This window comes from Rattus rattus, chromosome 10, assembly GCF_011064425.1.
Source record: "Rattus rattus isolate New Zealand chromosome 10, Rrattus_CSIRO_v1, whole genome shotgun sequence".
In the NCBI taxonomy this organism is placed as follows: Eukaryota; Metazoa; Chordata; class Mammalia; order Rodentia; family Muridae; genus Rattus; species Rattus rattus.
Window position 1 is genome coordinate 36,522,962 of NC_046163.1, and position 24,823 is coordinate 36,547,784.

A 24,823-nucleotide genomic window follows, 5' to 3' on the forward strand; every position below is an offset into this window, starting at 1 on the left:
CTCAAACTGCTGTGTTCTATCACTCCCAGTTCATTAATACTATAAATCAGATCAGACAGTGTGCTCTAGTGATTCCTAATTCAGAAGGGCAGTGAGGACCTGAAATGAGGCTGTTGATCTAGGAACACACAGGAGATTACAAGAACAAAATATGGTCCTTGGTCAAGAACTGTTCATGTTATAGTTATAAAACTGTGATTTTGGTGAGTTTTTCTCAAAATTCCCTTAAAATTAAGGATTAAATACTAGTATATGGCATCTTTATCAATATTAAAGATTAGCATAATAATCTGAGAAGCTATAGTTCATCTGTAACCTATACAGAGAATGTACTAAGTGCTCATGTTTTTGAAAGCAAAGGCATGAGAATTATTAATAACTTCAATTGCAAATATAATTCTATTAACAGATTTTTAACTGTTCCCTTTCAAGAAAAAAAAATTCAAGAACTGAAAACTAGTTAAGATGATCAAATCAGAAACATGGTAGTGAAATTATTAAATCATTACCAACTATCCTCCCTTCTTTCTATGTTTTTTTCCCCGTTTTACCTCAAAGCAGAAGTCTTGTCCAAGGATGCTACTGTGCAGTGGCTTCACTGAGACCGGCTCCCCTCTCCCAAGATCCAAACACTCCACCGCACTGCATGGGCTCAGCAGGGACTCATGGGAACGCGACTCCTTCAGTTTAGGCAGACCACGAGACCTAAAAGTACAAGAGACTTAAGGCAGTGTCACATGAGGTCTGATGACAGGAGACGAACAAAAATGCACAAAAGTGGAAGGGAAAGAAATAAAGGAGGAACATATAAATATCCTATGATATTAAGAGTATTAGCAACTACATACGTGTGGTATACATAAAAGTGCATATCACTTTTTATGCAGAAATACTATCGAGACATTTTTTTTTTTTTTTTAAAGATTTATTTATTTATTATATATAAGTACACTGTAGCTGTCTTCAGATACACCAGAAGAGGGCATCAGATCTCTTTACAGATGGTTGTGAACCACCATGTGGTTGCTGGGAATTGAACTCATGACCTCTGGAAGAACAGTCGGGTGCTCTTAACCGCTGAGCCATCTCTCCAGCCCCCTGTCGAGACATTCTTGCTGAGGATACAAATCATCTTCTTGGATCATCTCAGCTTGCTTCCTTGTGTGATAGTAGATCCCACCCCAACCCCACACATCCAGCAAGAGAAAGCAGGCAGGAGTAGTCAGAGTAACAGCAAAAAAAAAAAACTTTCCAGCAAAAGATTTTCTTTCAAAAAGCCTTGTTACCATTTTAATATGGAATTCTCTTTTGTAAACTTTGACTTCCATAAATGCTTTGCAACATAAATATGAATAAAGAATAGAATGCCTTGAGGAAACTTCTCATAGAATTAAAAAAAAAAAAAAAAAAAAAGCCAAAGTGTGCAGACGGCTCGCACTGTTGGCAGGCATCTTGGCTGAGTGTAGGTTGTTAGGCATCCCAGCCCCTGTCACTACAGGAGCTAGTACTTCACCGTCTTCCTACTGTAAATTATAAAATCAGGGAACCAAACGATGGAATACAATTTTCATGAACTCAGAAATGTATGCCCATGCAGTTTTGATCAATACAAATACTTATTAACTGAAACAACCATATGCTTCAAGTAGAAGGTCTTAATAATAGATCTAAAAAGAAATGTCTATGTAAAAGACATTTGTTTTGATAAAAGGTTTTAAGCAGTTTTATTCATTTACTAGGAACAAGGATAACACGGAAGAGAGCTTTAGTACTTACTGCCAGAAGGGTCTAAATTATTAAACAATACGATAGTGGAAACTCACACTAGGGTCACTATCTTATGTCTCCACTCTACTTAGATACACTCTGTAAATAGGAAACTCTTAAGCATTAAGGATAAGTTAGCCTGCTGTTACAACAAAAGCAAACCAACAAACAATAATCACCATCTAAAGTTTAGGCTGAAAAATACTGTGTTCTGATAACAATCTTTTTTAAGTAAAAAAGGCAACATAGTATTTCCTATTAATAATGCAAAGTATGTACAAAAAGGGACAAAAGCCACCAAAAAAATAGTGTACATAAAATATGACAAAGCAACAGTTGTATTCGTTTCTCTTTGCTCTAGATAAGAAAACATGTTTGAAGTTATGTGGGGTAAATACAGTACAATACAGTTATAAATAACTAAGTGTGTAACTTATCACAATGCAGCCCTTCTCAATACACTGAATTTCTTGAGAAGCCAGATTGAAGAAACAGAACACCACAATCTTCACTAAACAAACAGAAAACAATTCTAGCTATCTTTCTCAGGAACTGCTGGAGGAAAACCGCTCTAGCTCAGGGATGATCAGATCACCGGGAAAGACCAAGATATATTTAAAGTATAAGGTGTCATAACAAAGTTTCTTTTATTTTTTATAATCTCCAAAAAATTAAAATATCAATTGCTTTTATTTAAAACAAAATAAATGTCTACCTACATGAAGCAACTGTACAGCCACTTGGCAGTGCAGCCCCAAACCATAGCGGTGCCACATGTCCCGGTATGTAGCAAGTCACTTCCTGGACTACATCTCAGAAGAGTCTCTTTAGAAGACAGGAACCAACTGAGTATGATTTCCCTGATGCCTCCAGTTACTGATGCCGCATAAAAAGCCTTTCAGGTGTTACTCAAGTCTTCAACAGATGCAGGACAGAAGCACAAACAACTGAACAAGTCCTCTCTATCCAAGGCCTGCAGTGCAGGTGATGTCCCTCTGTTCCTGCAGGCTGCATCTAGCCCCTCAGGTAACACAAACAAGGTTCCAGGGCTCTAGGCTGGGCCTGTTGCCATGGTGCTACACCTTTAAGGAGATTAGAGCTGGAAGGCAGCAGGGAGAAGCTGCAGCTGGCAGGGCGCAGGGAGCATGCTCTGCAACTGTGGCGAAGGTGACTGCTTCAAACAGCAGGGAAGGAACAGCGAGGGCCCAGTCCCATTAAATTCTCAGTCAAAGGCAACTCTGGAAGTGGAGAATGATCTCTTATTAAAAACTACTTACGGACAGATGTAGGATGCTTGTTTCATTTGATTGCCAGCCAGCTACCCTCCCACTAGATATTCACCATATTTCTGTTTGCAAGTACAATCTCTCATACCTGGTATTTCCTTTGCAGTGCCCATCCTAGTAGCTTTTTTTTTTTTTTTTTTTTTTTTGCATGATTTATCTGGTTTAAAGTTATTTTCTAACTTTAAAATAAGTTAAATACAGTATTTTTCAATATTCTTCCAGTATAGTCTAACTTCTAATAGCAGCTATAAAAATTCATTCTAATCAAGCCATCTGGAATTATAATTTAAAATGCTACTTACTGAAATTTCAATATTTAATATATAGTTCAGAATCTTCTTTAGTTCAAAATGTGGATATACACAGAATCGATAGCCAAAGTCTAATATGTCCAACCTTACTACTGAATAAATAAACAAGCTCTTCCTCTATTGAGAAGGTAGTGTCTCTGAGAAGTAATTCCCACAGAAGCATGATTACAGTAAACAGAAGATCAAACAGCCTGGGGATGTCTCAAGGCAAGAGCAGGGAAGGAGGCAGTATTTCAGTATGGCATTAGAAACCCCAGGTCACCTCTAATCATGTTTACTTCTTCCTGTGTCTTCACATGAATTGATTTTCCACAGATCTTCTAATTATTGAGTTTTAGAGCCTGGTGCCACCAGTTTGCTCCTCTAATGGAACAGAATGGGGATTTATTGGGAGAATAATGAGTTTAAAGCAACTTTTCCAAGGTGAGCCTGACAAGGACTTTCATCAAGAAACCTGACTTGGCCTTAAAAGTAGATAATGTGCATTCCTTGACTGCTGGCCAGGTTCTTCTCCTGACTGTTCTCCTTTGCCCTGTACCAATAGAATAAGCATCGTAGAGGAATAATCCAGGGTTCCAATGTGACTGTTCTTTAATTTAACTGGGAAATAGCTTCTTAGAGGTTGATTTTTTACATTGAATTAATAAATGCCATAATCTACATTTAGTCAATTTATGGACTGTGAGGATAGGGTTAGCATGGGTTAAAAATCTAATTGTTGATGAAGGTTACTTGCTGACTTATTGAGAATATAAACTACCAGGCAAGAGAGGCTTTCTGTTACCATAGTAAATGCCTTTATATTACGTCAACATTCATCACTACTTAAAATCGGTCTTAGAAAAGTGAATGGCTGGGGGATGGGGCACTGTCACACACAAACCAGTAGATGCACTCGTGCAGAAGGAAAAGAGTAAAAGAACCCTGATTAGTGTGATTTGAAATAAACACAGCTGGATTTTCTCAGCTTACCCATCCAATTTTTTAAAGCCATATTTTCCAACAGCTCCAATAATGCTTGGTTGGCTAGCTCAATCTGCCACGTGTTTACAGATTCCGTTCCAAATTTAGGAATTGGGAAACTTTTAATTAAAAATGCTTATTGCCACACAAATCTTGGACTCAGTGCAGGTGAGTTTCTGCTTGGTTGGCAGTTATGGCTCTGAACTGTGTCACTGAATTCTTGAAGAGACGCTGAGCCAGGAGCTGAGTACTGCAGGACACTCCTGTTTTAACCACTATGCGTTTTAAGGCAGTCACTCTGAAAATGTCCCAAAGAGTAATTAGCAAACCTGGGTATCTCAACATTTTCAACACATTTTAAAACTGAGATTTCACAATAAGAAAAGATTTTTTTCCCTGTTTCCTGGATTCTACTGATCAGATACATCATGAACATTTCCAAGGGATTCTATCTGTTGAAAACCATCTAAGTCTCCTGTATTGTAACTTTGGCTTTCCCTCTCAGGCTTTATATAGCACTCACTAACTAGGGTTCTACTGTGCACTCAAAACCCACTGTCTGAGTCTCCACAGCTCAGCTCCATCTGCACAGGCCTGCGTCTGTATTGAAGCCAGTCCTTACTGCTTATGCTGTTGATTTTTATGTTAGCCACACATAGCTACTTATGGAAGCACAGTACATAATGCACAAGTCTCCAGACAGACAGGATGGTCTGATGAGCCTAGAAGCTACCCATAAAATAGGGAGGGTTTCTGTAGTCTGAGTCATCATTTGAAATAAAAACCTCATGGCTCTCCATCCCACAGAAACGTGAAACAAAGCAACTTCAACATGTATTCATGTGCACATTCAATAAAGGGGGCATAGAAAGAGACTAGAAAAATCAAAGTACATTTAGAGAAGTAGAAAATTAATAGAAATCGTACCATTTTATAATATACCTTTCTTGGTCCTTAAATTGCAAATGTATTATAATCTACTAGTACCAATCAAATAAATATAAACACAGATATGCTGAATTAAGCGGACATATAAATAAACCAAATTACACCCAGAATCCAACTCAACTAATAACCAGATGAAGGGTGGAAATTCTTTTTAAAAATACTTTTAATTGAAATAGAATCATGTCACTTTTCCCCTCCTTTTCCTCTCCTTAACCCCTGCCCCATCCCGCAGTTACCTTTCCCAGAATCCTAAGGCTTCCTCACTCTCAAGTTGCTATCCTCTCTTTTTTTCATTATGTGTGTACAGACACACACACACACACACACACACACACACACACACACACACACACACACACACACTGTGTATATGGTTTCAAGACTGATCACTTTGCACTAGGCAAACAATAAGAAGACTCATCCTTGAGAGAGACTAATTCTGCTTCCAGTAGTCAATAGTTACCTGTAATTCTTAATCTAGGAGTAAAATTTCTCTATTCCACATTAAAATGTGCGTTGACATGACTGTTGTTTCTGTCTTTTTCTTCCTGGGATTCTGGCCTTACTCTTCTACTATGTTCCTTGAGCTATAGCTGACCTGGAAGCCTCTTTCCTGTGGTCTAGCTTTTATGGTTCTAGAAAATGCTATGCAAGCTGCCAAGGGAGATAAGCAAATTAAATAATCCTAGCCAGCTACAACACCTATGAACCACGATTATCAGAATGCAAGGAGTACAGCAAGCAGAAATACAGGTGCATATCTAATACAATATAGTTGGTGCTATAATAAGTCATCTACATGGGCGGTCAATGGTTAGCTAGACTAAGGGCTTAGACAAGTCATGGTATTTTAGCACATGAGCCAGGCTCAGGGCGGAGCATAGGAACAGGGAATGTTATTTGAGAAGAGAGAACACATTCAAAAGCAGAACAACAATGCAAAATACCATGGGAATTATTGTAAATGTAAGAGTCTGTGGGGTTGATAAGAGATCATGTTGAGAGTTAGGGAAGGACTGGGCCATGTTGTTGCATTTTGCATGCTATGCTAATGATTTATTAAAAGTACACACATGCAGTAAGATATTACAATTGAAATCTCCTTTGTGATACTGAGATAAAGAGGAACTATGCCAAAGAGAGGTACCAGACAAAAAGTAGTGTTTATAAAGAAAATGTTTTAGGACTAGTTCCACTACTTTGAACCCCTCAATTAGATCAAGACTATGGAGAATGGCCAGAGATTGGAAAAGTCAAGACTTTTGTCAGAGTGAATTTTGAGAAAACTGTTCTCTATAATATATATAGGTAGGGGAAATGAGGTAAGGTTTAAGTAGAACAAGAATGTTAAGACTTTCGGAATGGTCTGCATGCCTGATTTCTAATGGTTGTCAGTACGAAAATCTTACGAATGTTCTTTGTAGTTGTGAAGAGACCAGAATAACGAAGTTTCTTCTCAGAATGGACTGGGGAGATGCCTCAGTGTGTAAAGTGCTTGCTGTTTAAGTCTGGAGAACTGAATTCTGTAACCTTGTACCCATATAAACGGACTGGGCACAGGGGTGCATGGTTATGGTCTCAATGACAGGAGTGGAGACAGACGGAACTGCAGTTAGCCAACTGGTGAGCTCCAGGTTTAAGAGGAGACCTTGTTTAAAAAAATATGGCGGATAGTGACAGAGAAAGATCCCTGATGTGACCGCTGTCTGGCCTTCATGCCTTTGCTAATTTTTATAGAACTTCTTGAATCAATCTATAGGCGAGAACCTCTTCAGAGATGAAAAATTCCTGAAGCATTCCTCCAAGAAGCAGGATACAACCAGGTCCACAGACCGTAAAGTAAAGCTAAGATGGTACTAGAGTGTTCCTGTGCCTACTCACCCAAAATCCAAACGATTAGCAGTGGCAACAAGTTCTTGAAATCTGGCAATGTTTTTCATCATTCCCTAATTTTAAGTGCCTTTGAGCAAAAGGCACTTACAAAACAATCAGTCTTTTCATGGTCCCATGCCTTCTCACATGCAAACTTTCAATGTCAAAATGTAACCAATATGGATCATAGGAAATGATTTTGCTAGATTTTAAATGATTTGTTGTCTTTTAAATAATGACTTTGTAACATTTTATTGTTTTTTTCTTTAAAGTGCTCCTTGTATCCTGTCTTTTGACTTTGCATTTCCACTTCCAATTATCTTCCTTAAAGCCTTCATTATATCTCACAGTAACTTTATGATAATTGGCCTCCCAAACATGGTCTCCATGATCTGGAGTTCCAAACTCTACAGTGCTGGGTTTGTTCAACCACAACACTGCTCTACGTCGTTTGCTAAGAACTGTTTAAGGTTCATTACTGTTCATAGACTAGAGCCACACTCCTCAGTTTGACATTTAAGAACTTAAGAGAACTAAGCTAAAAATATTTATTCTTATAACTTTAAAGATATGTTCCCCCAGACTTGTGGTTTTTAGTAATTTTACCAAAAATTAGAATGCGGTCCCATTTCACCACCATGCTCTCTACGCCCAATTCTTTGCATGCAACAAACAAACAGCCCCTCCAAACCTTGGTGATCTGATATTCTGTGATGTTACAGACTGATATGCCTTCTGTTTAGGGGCCTTTACCATTTACAGTACTAGAATCTGGGTGGACATTTGTTTTCTTATCTGGGAACATTTTCTTCTGTTATTCCTTTGATAATTGTCTCCCTAAAGTCTTTGTTCCCTTTTCTATAATATTGTTCATGGACTCTTTCATTCTTTATATTATTTATTGCCATATAGGGGGATGTGGAAGTCAGAAGGCTATTTGTAAAAATGTGTTCTGTCTTCCCATCATGAATGCTCTAGGGATGAAACCAGGTCCTGTGGGAAAGTGCGCTCACTGGCTTCTGCCATCTTGCCAGTCTGATTCGTCCATCTTCTGTCATACTTCCTCCAATAGTGACTTTATCTTTCATATTATCTTTCAAGTTCTTTCTAGTTGTTTTGGAAAATATTTATTTTACTTGTGAAGTTTTTTTCCCCCTGAACATTACTCTTTCTACCTGGTTATTTTGGTCTCTGTCTTTCATTTTGGAGTATTCCTTTGGTATTTATAAGACATTTGGTTATATGTTTAAGAGCAAAGCATTAAAAAGCTCAGTGGAAACTCTGTTCCTGGAATGAGCTCACAGACTAATGAGCTGGATTGCAGAGTACTTCCTGGCCAGCTGTCTTTCTTTTCTTCAAACATCTTTATTAAAATGTAATTCACATACAACACAATCTACCCATTTTAAGTTTACACAGTTCTTAGTACAGTCAGATTTATGCAGTCATTATCACAATCTAGGCCTAAAATCTTTTCAGCCACTGAAAACAAAAGTCAAAACCCCTCTGCAGTTATTCCTTTCATTGGCTTTTTCTATATCACATCTTCAGTCTTTGACAACTATTAATCTCTAATGCATTTTCCTATTCTTGACACTTCCATATTCTACAAGTGGAAACACAATATTTAGAATTAGTATTCAAGACAACACTTATCATCTAGATTGGGAGAATGAAATGTATGAAAGGCAGTATGTAGCCCTAGGCTATGTCTATAGTCCATGACAAGCTTCTTTCAATTTTCATGCTTTCAAGGTTAAACAGTCAGGTGCATGGTAGCACACATTAGTATTCCATTCTCTCTTGTGGATGACTAATATTATGTGGATATATTATGTTTGTAAATGCATCAGTTGATGGTCATTTGGTAATCATAATCACTGTGAATAATGCTGCCGTATACATTTATATCCATTATTTGTATGGATATGTTTTTATCTGGCATGTACTAACCAGTTAGGATTTTAACAGAGAAACACAAACATCACTACTATAAATCTCTCTGGGGAACTTTCATTTTTCCCAATGTACATGGTAAGTATTATCTTGAGTACAAGTCTCCTAAAGTAGGGCAGGCCAAACTCTTCCAGAATTCTGGGAGTATCTGTGCTAAACTAATCATTAATGGCAAATGCTAGCTAGCTGACTATTTCTCACTATCTATCCTTTTCTCTGAATTTAAGAACTGATACTTGCATTACTGGGGGTACAGTAAAACCGAACATAAAAATTTCCAGATTCCCTTGCAAAAATAAGTTAGTAATGAATAACCAAGGGTCCTTTGACCGTTTCATGGAAATGCTTTAAAAGTGTGATAACTCAATTGGTAGTAGGCAATACCCTTAAAAGGGTCCCCCTTTTCTGATGTCTGAAACATGGATGTCATACCCAAAGTTAAAGCAATTATCTTGTGTTCATTAAGAGCTCCTTGAAGATCCTGAGAATGGCAGACTTGGACTTTTATGTGAGGGGGAAAATGCATCTTGTTCAAGTGCTTACTACTTTATGTATCTGTTAGTAGTTCATTTATAGCTTAAGTGATAAGACTTCAGAAATCCTTTTTGCACAGCAACTGTATCTGATCATTCACTTGTTAAGTACTTTATGACTGAGATTTTTCTAGTTCTATTAGCATTCACATTAGTGCTTCTAGTGTAATTTTTAAGACAAAAAGAAGACATTTATGTATAACCTTTAAAATCGAATCTCTTTTTCTTCCTGGGCACTAGGTAGTATAAGAAAGCAGGCTGAGCAAGCAATGGAAAACAAACCAGTAAGCAGCATTCCTTCACAGCTTCTGCCTCAGTCCTTGCTTGCAGGTTAATGTCTTGAGTTCTTGTATTGGTTTCCATCATAGATGGTCTATAAAGTAAAAGCTGAAACAAATCCTTTCTTCCTGAGAGCTGGTTTTGGTCAGTTTGGTTTTTTCATAGCAACAGAGGGCCAAAAAAGAATGTGCACCAAACATGGGTGCACTCAATTCCATAAGACAAATACTAGATATATACCCACATATTAACTGTAATATAATAATAGCAGGTGACTTAAGTGCCCCACCTCACCAAACAACAGGACAGTCTGACAAAAATAAAAACATTGAGTTATTTATCATAAGTCAAATGGAACTAATAGATGCTGATGCAAAATATCTCATCCCAACACTGAAGAATCAATATTCTTCTCAGCAGCCCATAGAACTTTTCCCAAAAACAGATCATACATTGAGACTCAAATTGAATAGCATTAGATAGCGAAATATTGAAATACCTTTGTAGTCTATGTCATCATAATGGAGTTAAAACTAGAAGCCAACAAGAACTCCAGAACATGTACAAACACATGGTGATTAAATAATAAACTTTTGAATTATTAATGGAAGAAATCAAGAAGAAAAATATTCCTAGAATTGAATAAAAATTAAAACACAACATACTAGAGCCTTGTGATTCAATGAAAGCAGATCTAAGACGAAAGTTTACATCTAAAAGTACTTACATTAAAAAAATCAGAGTGTTCTCAAATAAATAACAGTATATCCTATGGCTTTGGAAAAACAAGAACAAGCTAAACTCCATTTCTTTCAGTAATGAAGCAAGTAAGATCTGCACAGAAAGTAATGAGATGCACACACACAGATACAAACGTGACGCACAGACACACAGACACACAGACACAGAGAGAGAGAGAGAGAGAGAGAGAGAGAGAGAGAGAGAGAGAGAGAGAGAATGAATATATATCAATGAAAGGGAAAGCTGGTTCAATGAAAAGATGAAAAGGATCAATAAATTATTAGCTAAAGTAACCAAAAATAAAAAAAAAAGAATAGATCCTGTTTAATAAAATTAAAGGTTTGGAAAGCTGGCTCAGTAGTCAACAGCAATGATTGCTCTTGTAGAGGACCTGGGTTTGATTTCTGGCACTCATATGTAGTTAACAACTATCTGTAACTCCAGTACCAAGGGGAGGAAGAGCGGGCATAGCACACCTGTGATACAGAGACAGACATACATGCAGGCAAAACACTCATAAACATAAAAATAAATTAAAAAAACAGAGACCAAAAGGGATGCATTTTAAAAGATACAGAAGAAATTTAGAAAATCATAAGGACATACCTAAAACCTTGTATTCAACTAAACTAGAAAATGTAAAATGCACAGATGAATTTTTAGATGCATATGACATACTCAAATTAAACCAAGATGAGAAAAACTAAATACATTTACAATAAGCAATGGGACTGAGGCAGTAATAAAACATCCCCCAGGTAAAAGCAGTCCAGACCCAGGTGGATACAAATCCTACCAGACCTTTACAGAAGAACTAACATTCCTGACTCTCAAACTACTCCATAGAATAGAAAACAAGGAAGGATATATACTGAACTCTTTTACAAACCAAGTATTACCCTAATGCTGAAACCAGATAAAGGTACAGCAACAAAATAAATACATCAATCTACCTCTGATGAATGTAGTAGCAAAAACTATATACCTGCAAACTGAATTCCATTCATCAAAAAGATAATTCACCAAGATCGAGATGGTTTCATTACAAAATTGTAGGAATGGCTCAATATATGCAAATGAAGGAACATAGTATTTCACACAAATGGATTCAGATAGAAATTACACATCATCTCAATAAATTCAGAGGCTTTTAATAAAATCCAGAGACTAGACCAGATGGGACATATCTCAACATAATAAAAGCTATATATGGTAGCATTATTCTAAATGAGGAAAATCTAAAAGCATGTCTACTAAAATCAAAATAATGGCAGGAGTTTCCACTCTCTACTCTTATTCAATAATGTCTGAAGTTTTGGCTGGAACAACAACAACAACAACAAAAATAGGAGAAAGATATAAAAGGGACACATACAGAAAATTAAGACAAAGTATCCTTACTTGTAGATAATATATTACATATAAGAGACCCTAAAGACTCTACCAGAAGTCTACTTATCACTTTTAACAAAATGGAAGAACCCAAAATTAACATGCAAAACCACAGCAGCTTTCTTATGTACCAATGTTAAATATACTGAAAAAGAAATCAGAGAAACAATTCCATTCATAATTGCTTCAAACAAAACAAAACCACACCACAAATTTTGAATGAACCTAACTAAAGAAATGAAAGGTATCTAAAATGTAAATTTTAAAACACTGGAGAAAGGAACTGAAGAAAATAACAGAGGATTTAAAGAACTACTCATGGGTTGGCAGGATTAGTATTGTGAAAATAGCTACACAGTAAGTTCTAGATCCAACTATTTTGTCTTTCTTCTTTCCTCTCTTTAAAAAATTCATTACTTTTATTTTTGAATATAATTTCCTTCTTCCCTTTCCTCACTTCCAACCCTCGAATATGATCCTCCTTGCTCACTTCCACATTGTCTCATTTTTCACTAATTGTACACACACATACACACACACACCCTAAATATAACTTGCTTGGACTGAATAATGCATTTTGTATGCATATTTTCAGGGATGACCATTTGGCATCGCATAATCAACTGGCGTGCTCTTCACTGGGGCAGACTATTTGATATTAATAAAGACAGCCTCACAGAAAACTCCGAGTCTCTGGCTCTTAACCATCTTGGTAACTCTGAAGGTGCAGTAGTAATATGCACATGTGAGTAGTAACCAACAGCTCTTTAATTGGACTTACGGCCCACTCAACTGGTACTGGTAACCTAGTCAACTACCCAGAGTTAGTGAAGTCAGGGGTCTTGGAGAAGCTCCTATGCAACTACTTTACTAAACTGTTGTAATCCCTAAGCACGTTGATTATCATATCCACAGATATGTCAGTCCTCACCTCTCATCAAGAAAGCTCTTTGCAACAGAGACCATTACAGAAACCCACAACTAATCTAATACAGAGTTGTCTTAGTCCCAGTGGGTACATCAAGACGGACTTTTAAATTTTACTATTTTCTATGTGGTCCACATATAAGATCTGATAAAACTCAGAATGGAGACAATACTAAAATAAACTGAAAATTCTCTGCCTGATAGATCTATTATTTTAATTTCTGATTGTGAGGAAAGTAACAGAAAACAGTGTCACTACCTAGAGAAAAAAAAAAACGCTGTGCACCGGCGTGGCCAACCTGTGCTGACCCAGCAGCATCACCTCTAACACCATGTACTGTGCAATATGCAGATATGTATGGGCATGTACGCAGCAGTTCACAATCATGCCATCTTTAGTGAGTTAAACATGTAAAATTTACTGTTAGCAGTTCTAACTACTGAAATCCACACTTTCTTCCCACTATGTATCGTCTTGAAGTGTCTGCAAACCCAAGACGGATTTTACACACAGACCAGTAGAGTAGCAAAGAGCAAGGAAGCTGCTCCTTGCACTAAAATGCCCACACGCGAATCTGAGTTTTACTATTTACAAACTGTCTGACCTTGGACATTATTTATTATCCCTGTGCATCTGATTCTTCATTTATAAGATCAGCAGAACGTATTTATCATGTAAAGTTATTATAGAAACTGAATAAGATCATCATATGTATCCTACATAGTACTCAACATTTTTTAGTTATGTCTGTTATCCCTTAGAATTGATTGAAAAAGAATCTACCTGTAACCAGCACAATGCTACTTTACGGAAACAGTACCTCTAACTCTTAAAAACTTACACACCCCAAGCACTAGCATGCATTTTACACTGGTTGACTGCTGAGCCAACATTTTGCAACTTGTCTCAATGTAAGCAAGACAAGAAAAGGTAAATTTTGTACTGGATTGTTCGGTCACTAATGTAAAGGTATAGAAGGTTCAAGAGCCTTATGAAAATCCACTCTATGCTCGGCATGGGGTGCCCACCTTTACCCCTTGAGAAGCAGAAGCAGTAGGATTTCTGCAATTCAAGGCCAACTTGGTTTATCATCCTGAACTCCAGGCCAATTGGAGCTGAGGCCGACTGAGATACTATCTCAAACTAGGTAAGCAAACAATCCACTCTACCATTCGTGCCCTTGCTTTAAACAAGTCATGTCCTACCTGTCGTCTGCATTGCGGAGGGATGGAAGTCGAAAGCTTGTGTTTCTGTCAAGCTTCGACTGGCTTTTGGTCCTCTTGATGGAACCTTTCAGGCGCTTGCTGAAGAAGCCCTAGAATGAAAAGGCAGAGCGGTGGGAGAGAGAACTATTCGGGAACACTGCCTTCTGCAATGAACCTGCAAATGGAGTGGAGACTGAAAAAGGACTGGGACAGGATCTAGCTTCCTTTTCTTTTTTTCTTTTTAATTTTATAAATGCTAGTTGTTTGAAACTTCTTGGTAATGTAATGAAAGAGTTTTTCTACTGTAAAAAACTGAGATAATTAAACTTGTTGATAGCACCAATCTTAGTTTTTATAATAGTTGTGGCAGAAAAAAATACAAGTTTACAAATAGACTTTTAAATCAGCAATAAAACAGACAAATACATTGTTTTCTAAGAAAACATTACCGGCAATTTGAAAGCAACAGAAATGACACCTCCTAATTTCCTAAACTAAGAAAAATGGCTAGGCAGAACAAACAACATGTGCAAGTCCCGGAAGTGGGAAGGTGTCTGGGTACTAGACACACCAAAGACGATGCAGGAGCAGCGTGCGGAGCGCTAATTAGTACAGGACTGTATGCCTCCAAAGTGTTATTACAATTTTGTCATACCTCTTTCCATATTGTTATCTATAAAGTTAATCCAAATGCAGATCAGCTATTTTACATGAAATACAGATCATCTATGTAATGATTTAAGCACTGAAAGTTAAAGAAGAAAAGTATCTTTTTCAGTGACCTCCTGACACTCCACCAAACAACAGAGAACGCCTCATCACCTTGCAAATAATGAACGTACAATAAAAAGTTGCATAAATTCAAGAACGAATGAAGATTTACAAGACATACAAAACCATGGGCTTCATTCTGGCATTGCTCTGTGTATGTTCTATACCTTGTTCTCAATCAGCCCCTCTCTCCCTGTTGTCCTGGCCTCCTCCTTGCCCAACACTGACCAGCTCTCCTCCTCCCACACAGCCCCTCTCTGCTGTCCTTTCAGATTAGTCCCTCACTCTTTCTTTCTCTGTCTCCCTACCCTTGATTTGAAGTCTACTTGATCTGATAACAGAACTACACCAGCATGGTTTTGGCTGCTGCTAACTTGGCAGGTTGTTTGCTATCCTCTGGCTTTCCATCCTGACCAGTAAAGCATGGTTTGGGGTTTTTGTTTGTTTTGTTTTTTTCTTTTGAGACAGAAGTAGTTGAACTAGTTTTTTAACCCAGGATATATCTCTTTATTGGTGATTTAAGCTATTTACCTTTAAGGTGATTACTGAGAGATGTTCACTAATCCTGTAGTTCTGATTGTTCGTTTCTGATTGGCTGGGTTAATGTTTGCTCTTTATTTCTCCCCTGTTAGTAACTGTGGCTCGCTCTTTTTGATCACCCCTTTAATCATACTGTCTTCATGCTCTTGTGACTGAGACTCCACTCCTACCTCTTCTGTGTATAACATTCCTTTCCCTCTGCAGTGATGGCTTGGTGATCATAAACTGAGTTTTTGCTGTTCTTGAAATATTTATTTCTCCTTTATTAAAAAATATGGCTTTTCTTGTCACAGCAATCTTAGTCAGCAGATACTATTTCAGGGCCTAAAATCTACCATTCTACACAGTTCTTGGCATCTGGGTTTACTTAGGACAGAGGTGATATTATTTTGGTGTTTCTACCTTTATAGGGAGTTGGTGTTTTCCTCTTATATAAGTTGATCGATCTATCTATCTATCTATCTATCTATCTATCTATCTATCTATCTATCTATCTATCATCTATCATCTATAAATAACACTAGGTCTTTAGCCACTCAGGAAAGAAAGATGAAAAAAGTTATTTAATGACTGAAGAAAAATGCATATGTTATATTTGGTTATTCTTGCTAGGGGAAAGGTAAGTGTGGGTAAGACTCAGAGTGTAGCTCAGAAGTTTAGAAAGTGTGAGGTCCAGGGATCAATCTCAGTGCAAGAAAAAACTAAGTACACAAAATTTTAAAAGAAAATGAAAGAATGTGGTAAACTCAGAAAAATACCATAGAGATACAACTATCTACATTTATTACGGTAAGTAGTTACAGATTTGAGGAAAGATAAAAAACTATCTTTAAAAATTCTTTAAACAGTCATTTGCCTGATCTGCTGTACAGTGCTAGTGTTGTGATACAGTTGCTATTAGCTCTCAAGAGCTATGCCTTATTAACTATGTCTCGTCATGGTCCCCCTCATTGGTGGTTCTCAACCTGCCTAAGGCTGCAACCCTGTAATACAGTTCCTCCTGCTATGGTGACCCCCCCCAACCATAAAATTATTTCATTGCTACTTTATAACTGATTTTTTGATGATGTTATGAAATGTAATGTAAATATCGGATATGCAGGACATCTGATCCCCTTTGGGGTTGTGACACACAAGTTGAGAAGCATTTCTCATGTGTTCAGAAATGTATTCAGCAGAATTCTAGATGGACTGTTAGGGCTGGATGAGATACAGGCCAAGGACTTCACTAAATACTAATATATTTCTAATAAAAATATAGTTATGCAGGTGACTAAAAAATAACCTAATAGATGTTTATTTTTCTAGCCTTTGAATTTTACTTTTATTGACATTTATTTCACCATACTACTTTATGGTAATACTCATTTAATAAAACTTACTTTATTTCTTATAAAAAAGTTGTAAGAAAAATAAAGCGAAAACAAATATAAATTCTGCCATAAAGGAGTTTGTAATTTGATATAGAATTTGCTATCTATCTATCTATCTATCTATCTATCTATCTATCTATCCATCCATCCATCCATCCATCCATCCATCCATTCCTCTATCCATCTCCTTATTAGAAGATGTGAAATGACCGAGGAAAGGTCTCTGAGCACAGAGATAAACCTCATCAGAAACCTCTAAAATTAAGATCAAGTAGAACAAAGACTGACAAACCAAAACAGAATAGTCAAGGACCATGAAGTCCAGGAGAAGTAACATATGCACAATGGAATACTGAGAGAAAAAATACAAACCAAACAAAAACACCTCCAAAACAGAAGAAACTTATGAAATAACTGATTTTTCTGAAATTAATATCAGAGAGTAAAGCGAGATCCACAGGGCAAGCAGCAGAAATACCCCAAACTAAAGACATCAAGATTACACTTACATTTTTAAAGTTTGTTTTTATTTGTATGAGTGTTTTGTGTGCATGCATGTATGTGTACTACATGAATGTCACCACAGTTCAGAAAAGGGTGTTAGATCCTACTGAACTGGAAGTACAGATGGTTTTGAGCGACTGTGTTGGTGCTGTGAACCAAACCTGGGTCTTCTGCAGAGACGAGAGCTCTTAACCCCTGAGCCATCTCTCAAGCCCCAAATTAGCTATATTTTAAATCAAAGGAAATTAAAGAATAAATGTTGAGAAAAGAAAATTTCAGAGGGTTGAAGAAGAAAATTCCCTGAGTGCAGATGACTGAGGAAACGAGCAGCTGAATGCTCCAAGTGTGTTACCGACTTGCATCAAAATGGCGTTATGAAGCCCAGCATAGCAAAAGAATTTTAAATCTAAAATAGGAAAAGAAATACATCTTCTCAGAAACCATGGGAACAAGACACATGGCACAAACTAAACAGGTAAGAGAAAAAAAATGCCACTAACTTAGAATTTTACACCTGAAAAATTATTCTTCTAAAGTGAAGAAAGAAGCAGACGTGAGTTTCTAAGACAAACATTCCATCTGTTGTTAGTAGACCTGCTGAAAAGAAATGCCAAAGAAGTCAGGTGGAGAAGAAAATAACCATCACACAAGTAATGTACATCTGACATACTACAGAGGAGGACAAAAGAGGAAAACAATCATTTGCTTACTCAAAACTATCAAAGGCAGAGAGAGACAAAAATAAGAACACAGAACAAGGATAATCAACAGAAAATAGTAACAAATATGCTAGATGGTAATCCACCAAAAATCATTTAATATTAATAGTGTAGTATCAGTTACAAAGCAACAGGAACAAACCATATGCTTTTAGAGAAGTTCATACAGAATAAATACTAACAGATGAATGGCAAATGAGCTGTAAAGATGTAACTTGCCAGTGCCAGAGAAAGCGGGCAGCTACACCCGTCTCAGACACAGCAGATGGCAGAGAGTGCTGAGATCAGGAAGGTGACTGAACAATAAAAAGGTAGAGATCCCCTAAGACAACAGAGCCCATGTGTGTATGCCTAACAAGAGCATCACAGAACACAAGGCAGAGCTGATAAAACTGCTAGATGATGACTGTACTGAAGTGTTATAACTGAAGTGTGGACATTTGTTATCAGAAAAGGGCAGGTCTTACAGGCAGGAAGTCAGAGGTCACAACTTAATGCCACAATCAATCAACTGAGTATAGCTGACACATATGGAGCACATCATTCTATAATAGCAGAATAAATTCTTCTGAGGGTCTGATTGAACATCCATGGACAGATATATGCTAGGTCATGAAACCAACCTTAACAAATTTAAAAGAATAGAAATCATGTAATGAATGTTTTCAAACTACTATGGAATTATTAAACTACTACTAAGTAAAAGAAAGATGACTGAAAATGTCTAGATTAAATAACATACTCTCTTTTTACTAAATAAAAAGTGAGAAAAAAAGAAAAAAGCTTGTTTACTTCTCTGAGTGTGCCGTGGTTGATATACACAGGCAAGAGAGCAACTCGTAGGAGCCGAGCTGTGGTCCTGGGGATTGGACCTTTATGCTCAACCTTGGCAGCAAATATCTTTGTCTGCTGAGCTACCTTGCCAGCTCAATAATATATTTCTTAAAAAAACAAAACAAAACAATTTCATGCCCTCTCCCATCCCCAGGCCAGTTAGGCAGATAAAGAGATTCTCCTCAGAGAAGACCTCATTAAGGACAGAATACTTCGTCTTACTTCAAAATATCCCCTCTCCCTTTTCTGTCAGAAGAAAAGGGGGATCTTCTGTTTGCGGATGTGGTAGAATCTTTGTTCACCTTTTTCATACTGATAGTTTCCTATTGAAAGACTACACTTCCCAGATTCCCTTGAGGACTATGAAAGTTACTTCTACCCATTTTCAACTTACAAGAAACCTCACCCCATTTTCCCTTGTAGGCATTTTGGCCATGTGCACACATGGGTGACAAAGACATTGCTGTGAATAAACATGGTCCCACCTAAGTCTCTCTTTCTTCCTTCTCTTTATCTACAGCTGCCTTTTATAATAATATAACATGTGGTACTGAAGACCCAAGACAGAAAATATGAGACCACTGGGGGCTCAAACCTACTTGTGGACAGACCTCCTTTGCTTTCACATGCTTCCTGCTCTAGCTGGAGAGAACCAGGCAGAACCACATAGCCTTTTCCCTTTCTGTCTCCACTTGTTCTCTTTCATTGTACTGTCTGAAATGCCCAGACACAGTCTGACCTAGGTGGGGGCCACACTGAATTTGACCAGAACACAAATGTACCATAGTTAAACACTGGGACAAGGTAATCTGTTGGACCTAACTCGGAGGTACCTGTTTAGGTTTTGGGGCTTACTGGGACTTTCTTAAGGTTCACTTAGTTGAAGATACAGGAGACTTTCCACTGGTTACAAGACCATTTGTTTAGTCAAAAGCCCTGACAACCATTCAGTAGTTCTGTGGCTCTTTAAACCTGGAATTGTATACTGGGGGCATCTCACTCATTATGTTTCAGGCACATTTGGCCATTTTCATACGTAGATCAACTGAACATCAATCCCTTATCTGTCCTTGGTCCTGGGCCCAAACATGATTTCCAAGTTTTCTATATCAAAAGACACTCCTTCGGCCTGTTTGAGGGCTAACTTAAAGAAGGCCTCCAAACTTGCATGTTTGTAGAACTCTTCTGCTGCCTGATGCTTTTGGCCCTATATGTGTTTCTATGCCTCTAAACCTAGAAAATCCTACTTGTATCTTTAAGAGCTATTCGTGTCTTCTTTTCCCATCCTTAGACACACGCACACTGGTTATGAATATATAGGTCACTGAGCTCAGTCTTACAGAAATTCAAATGTCTCTGGTTATAGATAACACTGAAACATTATTTCATGCTGTTCTACTCTACTGAGAACGCTGGCTCTGGAGTTGGATTTTGACTCATCTATCCCAGATGCAAGCATGTTTGTTTAAAAGTTTCCTCCAGAGTCTCTGCCTGGGTTAGTCCAGCCATCTGACTGTGATTGGGAAAAGGAGATCAACCTAGGAAAAGACACGATGTGCTTAAAAATGGCTAAAATGTAAACTACTTCCAAGAGGCATTACTGCTGCTGATTTCATGCTCCTTTTCTTGTTTTTATTCAACTCTCCGAATACCACCCCCTCTTATATCTCTAACGTTTATTAACGTTAACAAAGTCTGTAAGTGTGTTTTTAAAAGGCTATAAAATTCCATAAAACATAAAAACTAAAACATAAAACACACAAACTTATCTTAAAATCTGTAACAAAAAGGGTCAACAGTTAAAAAGTTTATGTACAGACGATCTTAATTTGCTACAGCACACCATGTATGTAACTTGGATCCAACTCTTATTTAGGAAAAGAGTAAGTGCCTGATCGGTGGCTCACTTGGAGCATCATATGGCTTGCTGCCATCTTGACGGCTAGGTCCTTAGCCATTATCTTTATAAGATAAGGAAGGGCTTGCCATGTGATTTCCCTGACATCTTGGTTAACGTGACCATGCGGTATAAATAAACTAAAGAAGTATCCATAGAATGATTACATCAGCAGTTCTCAACAACCTGTGGGGTGAAGAACCTGTGTGTGTGTGTGTGTGTGTGTGTGTGTGTGTGTGTGTGTGTGTGTGTGTGTGTGTGAGATGACCCTTTAGTAGTGGTTGCCTAAAACCTAAGAAAACACAGATAAATATTACAATTCATAACAGTAGCAAAATCAGAGTTATGAAGTAGCAATTAAAGTAATTTTATGGTTAGAGGTCATCATAAATATGAGGAATTGTATTATAGGGTCAAAGCATTAGGAAGGCTAAGAACCATTGAACTAGACCAAATGAGTCCTCGCCTGATCACTGTAGCTCCCTTTTATTAGACTAAAGAGGCAACACCAGGCTTCTAAAATAGGTTATTTTGAATTGAGTCATTAAAACAAAACAAAACAAAATGAAACAAAACAAGCATTCTGTAAAAATACATTATAAAAGGATCAGAAAAATGAGATTCTCAGTCACTTAGAGGGAGACACCTACTTATATCTATTTAAAAAATATACCTTATTTTGAATATTATTTTACACAAAACAAACATTTATTTTAAATTTGTTTTGACTTACTTGTTTCAAGGCTTAAGTTTGACAACATATATAGGTCATTTAATTAATAATAATTGCTTTAAAAATTATGCTTCTGAACAACCAATCTATTTCTAAATAGAATGATGTTAAAAATATACTTATTGCTGTCAGAATGTGGTGAACTAGAGAGCTATCCATAGACAAAAGGAGTAAAGTCTTGGATTTTGCCTCCTTTGTTAAGGCAGTTTATGTTGCATGAAAATTATTTGTTACAGATTTAACGTGACTGCTTTCATCTGTTGGCTGAGTATACTGAAAAAAATGTACAGATTTTCAAGGATTTACCAGGATTAATTTTAGAAAACTTTGTAAAATGAATCATTTACTCTTAAGGCAGACACTGTCTCTGGGTATTTATTTTTAAATTGGAAATTGAAAACCATTTCTTTTCAGGGAATACAACTTAAAATTAAACTGTCTCTTGGAATATGTGATGCTAACAAAATATTATTAAGTTATGTTTTAAATATTAGACATGGCCATTTATGGTAGCAGTCCCGATTATTAAAATTATTAACTTAACAAATTTTTCTAACCCCAAATTTTGTTTTACTTAAGACAATTATATTTTTGCTCATTTCATAATTGCTGATATTGTTAATATTTAATATGAATATACAAAGTTCATCATATTTAAAAGCAAGGAATATGACTTAGACACGTTCTGTCTATTCTTGGATGCTGACCTAAACTGACTTCATTTACAAAGCTTCCAGGTGCTTATGCTGGTGTAGACAAACAGCTAATAACAGTTACCTTATGCTTCTACACCATTCTAGTACATGGGCCAGTTGTAAAATTTCATTTAACTCATGCTAATTTTGAGATAACAATTTTCCTCATGTAACTTTGTCTTTTAATGCTTCCCATAAAGTTGTACAGTTATTACCTCCTGGCTTAAACTGTGGGTTGTGGCCAACTGTTAAGCTTTATCATGGCCCCTTGGACTGACACTCTTCTGAGGGAGTCTAACTACTGCTCCCTCTGCTGCCCTTTTGTCAGCCAGGAAGCAGTTACAGAAAAGACATGCACCTGTACATCCTCTCCCACTGAGGCCAGACAAGGCAGTCCTCTGCTACATATGTGCTGGGGATCACAGACCAGCCCATGTATGCTCTTTGGTTGGCAGCTTAGTCTCTGGGAGCTCCCAGGGGTCTCTGTCTTTTAAATGTTTTACTTATTGAATTTCACCCAACACCCCCCAAAAATGTTCCATGTAAGCTCTTCCAACAGGTCTCCAACAGCTCAATTTGTCCCTGCTACATCTACAAAAGGCCTTTGAGATGCTACAGAGAAACTCTGGCTACAAGGGACCCTCATCCCTTTACATTAATCCTCATTTTTACCATTCCCTTATGTGGATTGTCTTGTCTGTAGCTCCCTTCTAATTTGCTAGCTGATTTTGGTGCAACAGCCTGGCAATCAACGTCACTCTGAATCAACGCTATGTTCACATTCTCTCCCTGGGCTGCTCTGTCTCTCTTGCTTCCTTCTCTCTCCTAATCTTTTCCAGAAAATCTCTCAGTTGCACTCTACAATCAAGCCATCTGCTTTTAGCCCTCTAATAATTGTGTTCTAAGTTTCTTTATGGAAAGGCAACCTACAGAATGACAGTGACCTGATCCACTGCAGCTGATCAAGTTAAAACTATCCCGGTGCTACAAGACTGCAGAATCCCTCTTCAATGAACCCAGAACCACACCATGTAACAAAGACCCTTCTCAGCAGGAAGCAGCTAGAACTGCCCTCGGCCACATACTCTTATATACTCATAGGGAACGAGTTCCCCACTGAAACACTGTAGTTTCCCCTTTCCCTGCAGGCTCCATAAGTCATTTCTGCCCATTTTGTGCCCCCTAAGAGACCACATTCCATCCTCCTTTATAGGCATTTTGGCCATCTACACAGTAGGTGACAAAGATGCCCCTCACCAGGAATAAACATGGTCTTGCCTAAGGTCAGATCAAGCCTCTCTTTTTGCCTTCTTTCATACTATAGCTGCTTTTAAATAACATATTAACCTGAGAATATGGTAGATCATCTCCTATACTTGATACTTGGTGGTACACAGGAAGTAGAAATGATGGGACCTTTCTCTTTCTTACATGGCTGTCTCAACATCACTCCATTATGGCTTGGAGTAAAAGTATATTTGAGGCTTACACCATCGTGATTCAGCATCCCTTATCTCTCTTTGGTGCCCCCAGTACATCTAATACTAATATGAACTGAATATGAATCCAGGGTAAAAGCCCTTTGAATAGGAACATGGATCCAACCAAGCTTTTCTCCCAGAAACTATCAAACCAGAATAAAGAAAGACATCTAGAAATAAGGTTTTGAAAGCTCAGAGATTTGTTCCGGTTTTGTTTAGAGATGTGTCCATTGGTGTTCACACTGATACTCTGTATGCTGTAGGTGCTCACTAAATATTTGTCAACTTAATTTACTGAAAGCTTTGTGCATAGCATACTGGGCTAGAGTAGATGTTTTTCCAATATTTTTAATCTATAAAACCATTTAATCTATGAAGCAACCCATGGAATAGTCAATAACTTGCTTCAGTTTAAAGAGCTAGTTGATGCTGAGTTAAGATTTAAACCCAGCATGCTACAAATATTTAAAATGTTTCACTTATTAGTATTTTATTAGATATCTATTACTTGTCATATACCTGAATTATATGACATACCAGTGAATAAAGTAAAAATTTAAAATATTGCTTTCATTAAAATTATGAACCAGTAGAAAGAGATAAAGAATAAATAAGAACATAGTAAGTAAAAGGCAAATACTATAGTAAATTAGAGCCATGCATAGGGCTTTGGTGATATTAAGTGGTTAGGGAAGGCCCAATAGGGAGGACCACATCTAAGACTTAGGAAGGCAAAACTGCCTGTATTAGAGGGAAAGGCACTCCAGCCAGCAGGGATTCAAGTAGAAACCTGTCTACTATGTTCAAGGAAGAGGCAGGAAGTCAGTGTGGTGGGTGGAGGGAATAGTGGGAAGAAAGCAGAACCCACAGAGGAGTAAAGTGTTGCTGCTCCCTGAAGAGGCAGGGGGATGGGGTAATAGTGTGTGGATCCTGTAGAGCCCTACAAAAATCTCTAGAGTCTTTTACTCTAGGAGAGGAAGCCATGCCCAATCAATAATGATGGGTGAATTTTTCTGACAAAAATATCCTTCCTCATGAAAAACAGATAGGCATAGTGACTTACTATGTCTGGAACAAAAATGTGCAACTGATCGT

General features: G+C 37.4%; 1 protein-coding gene across 2 annotated transcripts in view; it reads right to left on the reverse strand.

The window, feature by feature from the left end:
* Nucleotides 1-24,823, reverse strand: part of Rasal2 (RAS protein activator like 2) — a 269,469-nt gene that overhangs the window by 37,600 nt on the left and 207,046 nt on the right. For both annotated transcript variants that reach the window (XM_032914830.1, XM_032914829.1), the window contains exons 5-6: nt 14,182-14,291; nt 552-705 (exon numbers count right to left, since the gene is read on the reverse strand). In XM_032914830.1, coding sequence (XP_032770721.1) covers nt 552-705; nt 14,182-14,291 — 264 coding nt within the window. The remainder of the gene's footprint in view (nt 1-551; nt 706-14,181; nt 14,292-24,823) is intronic.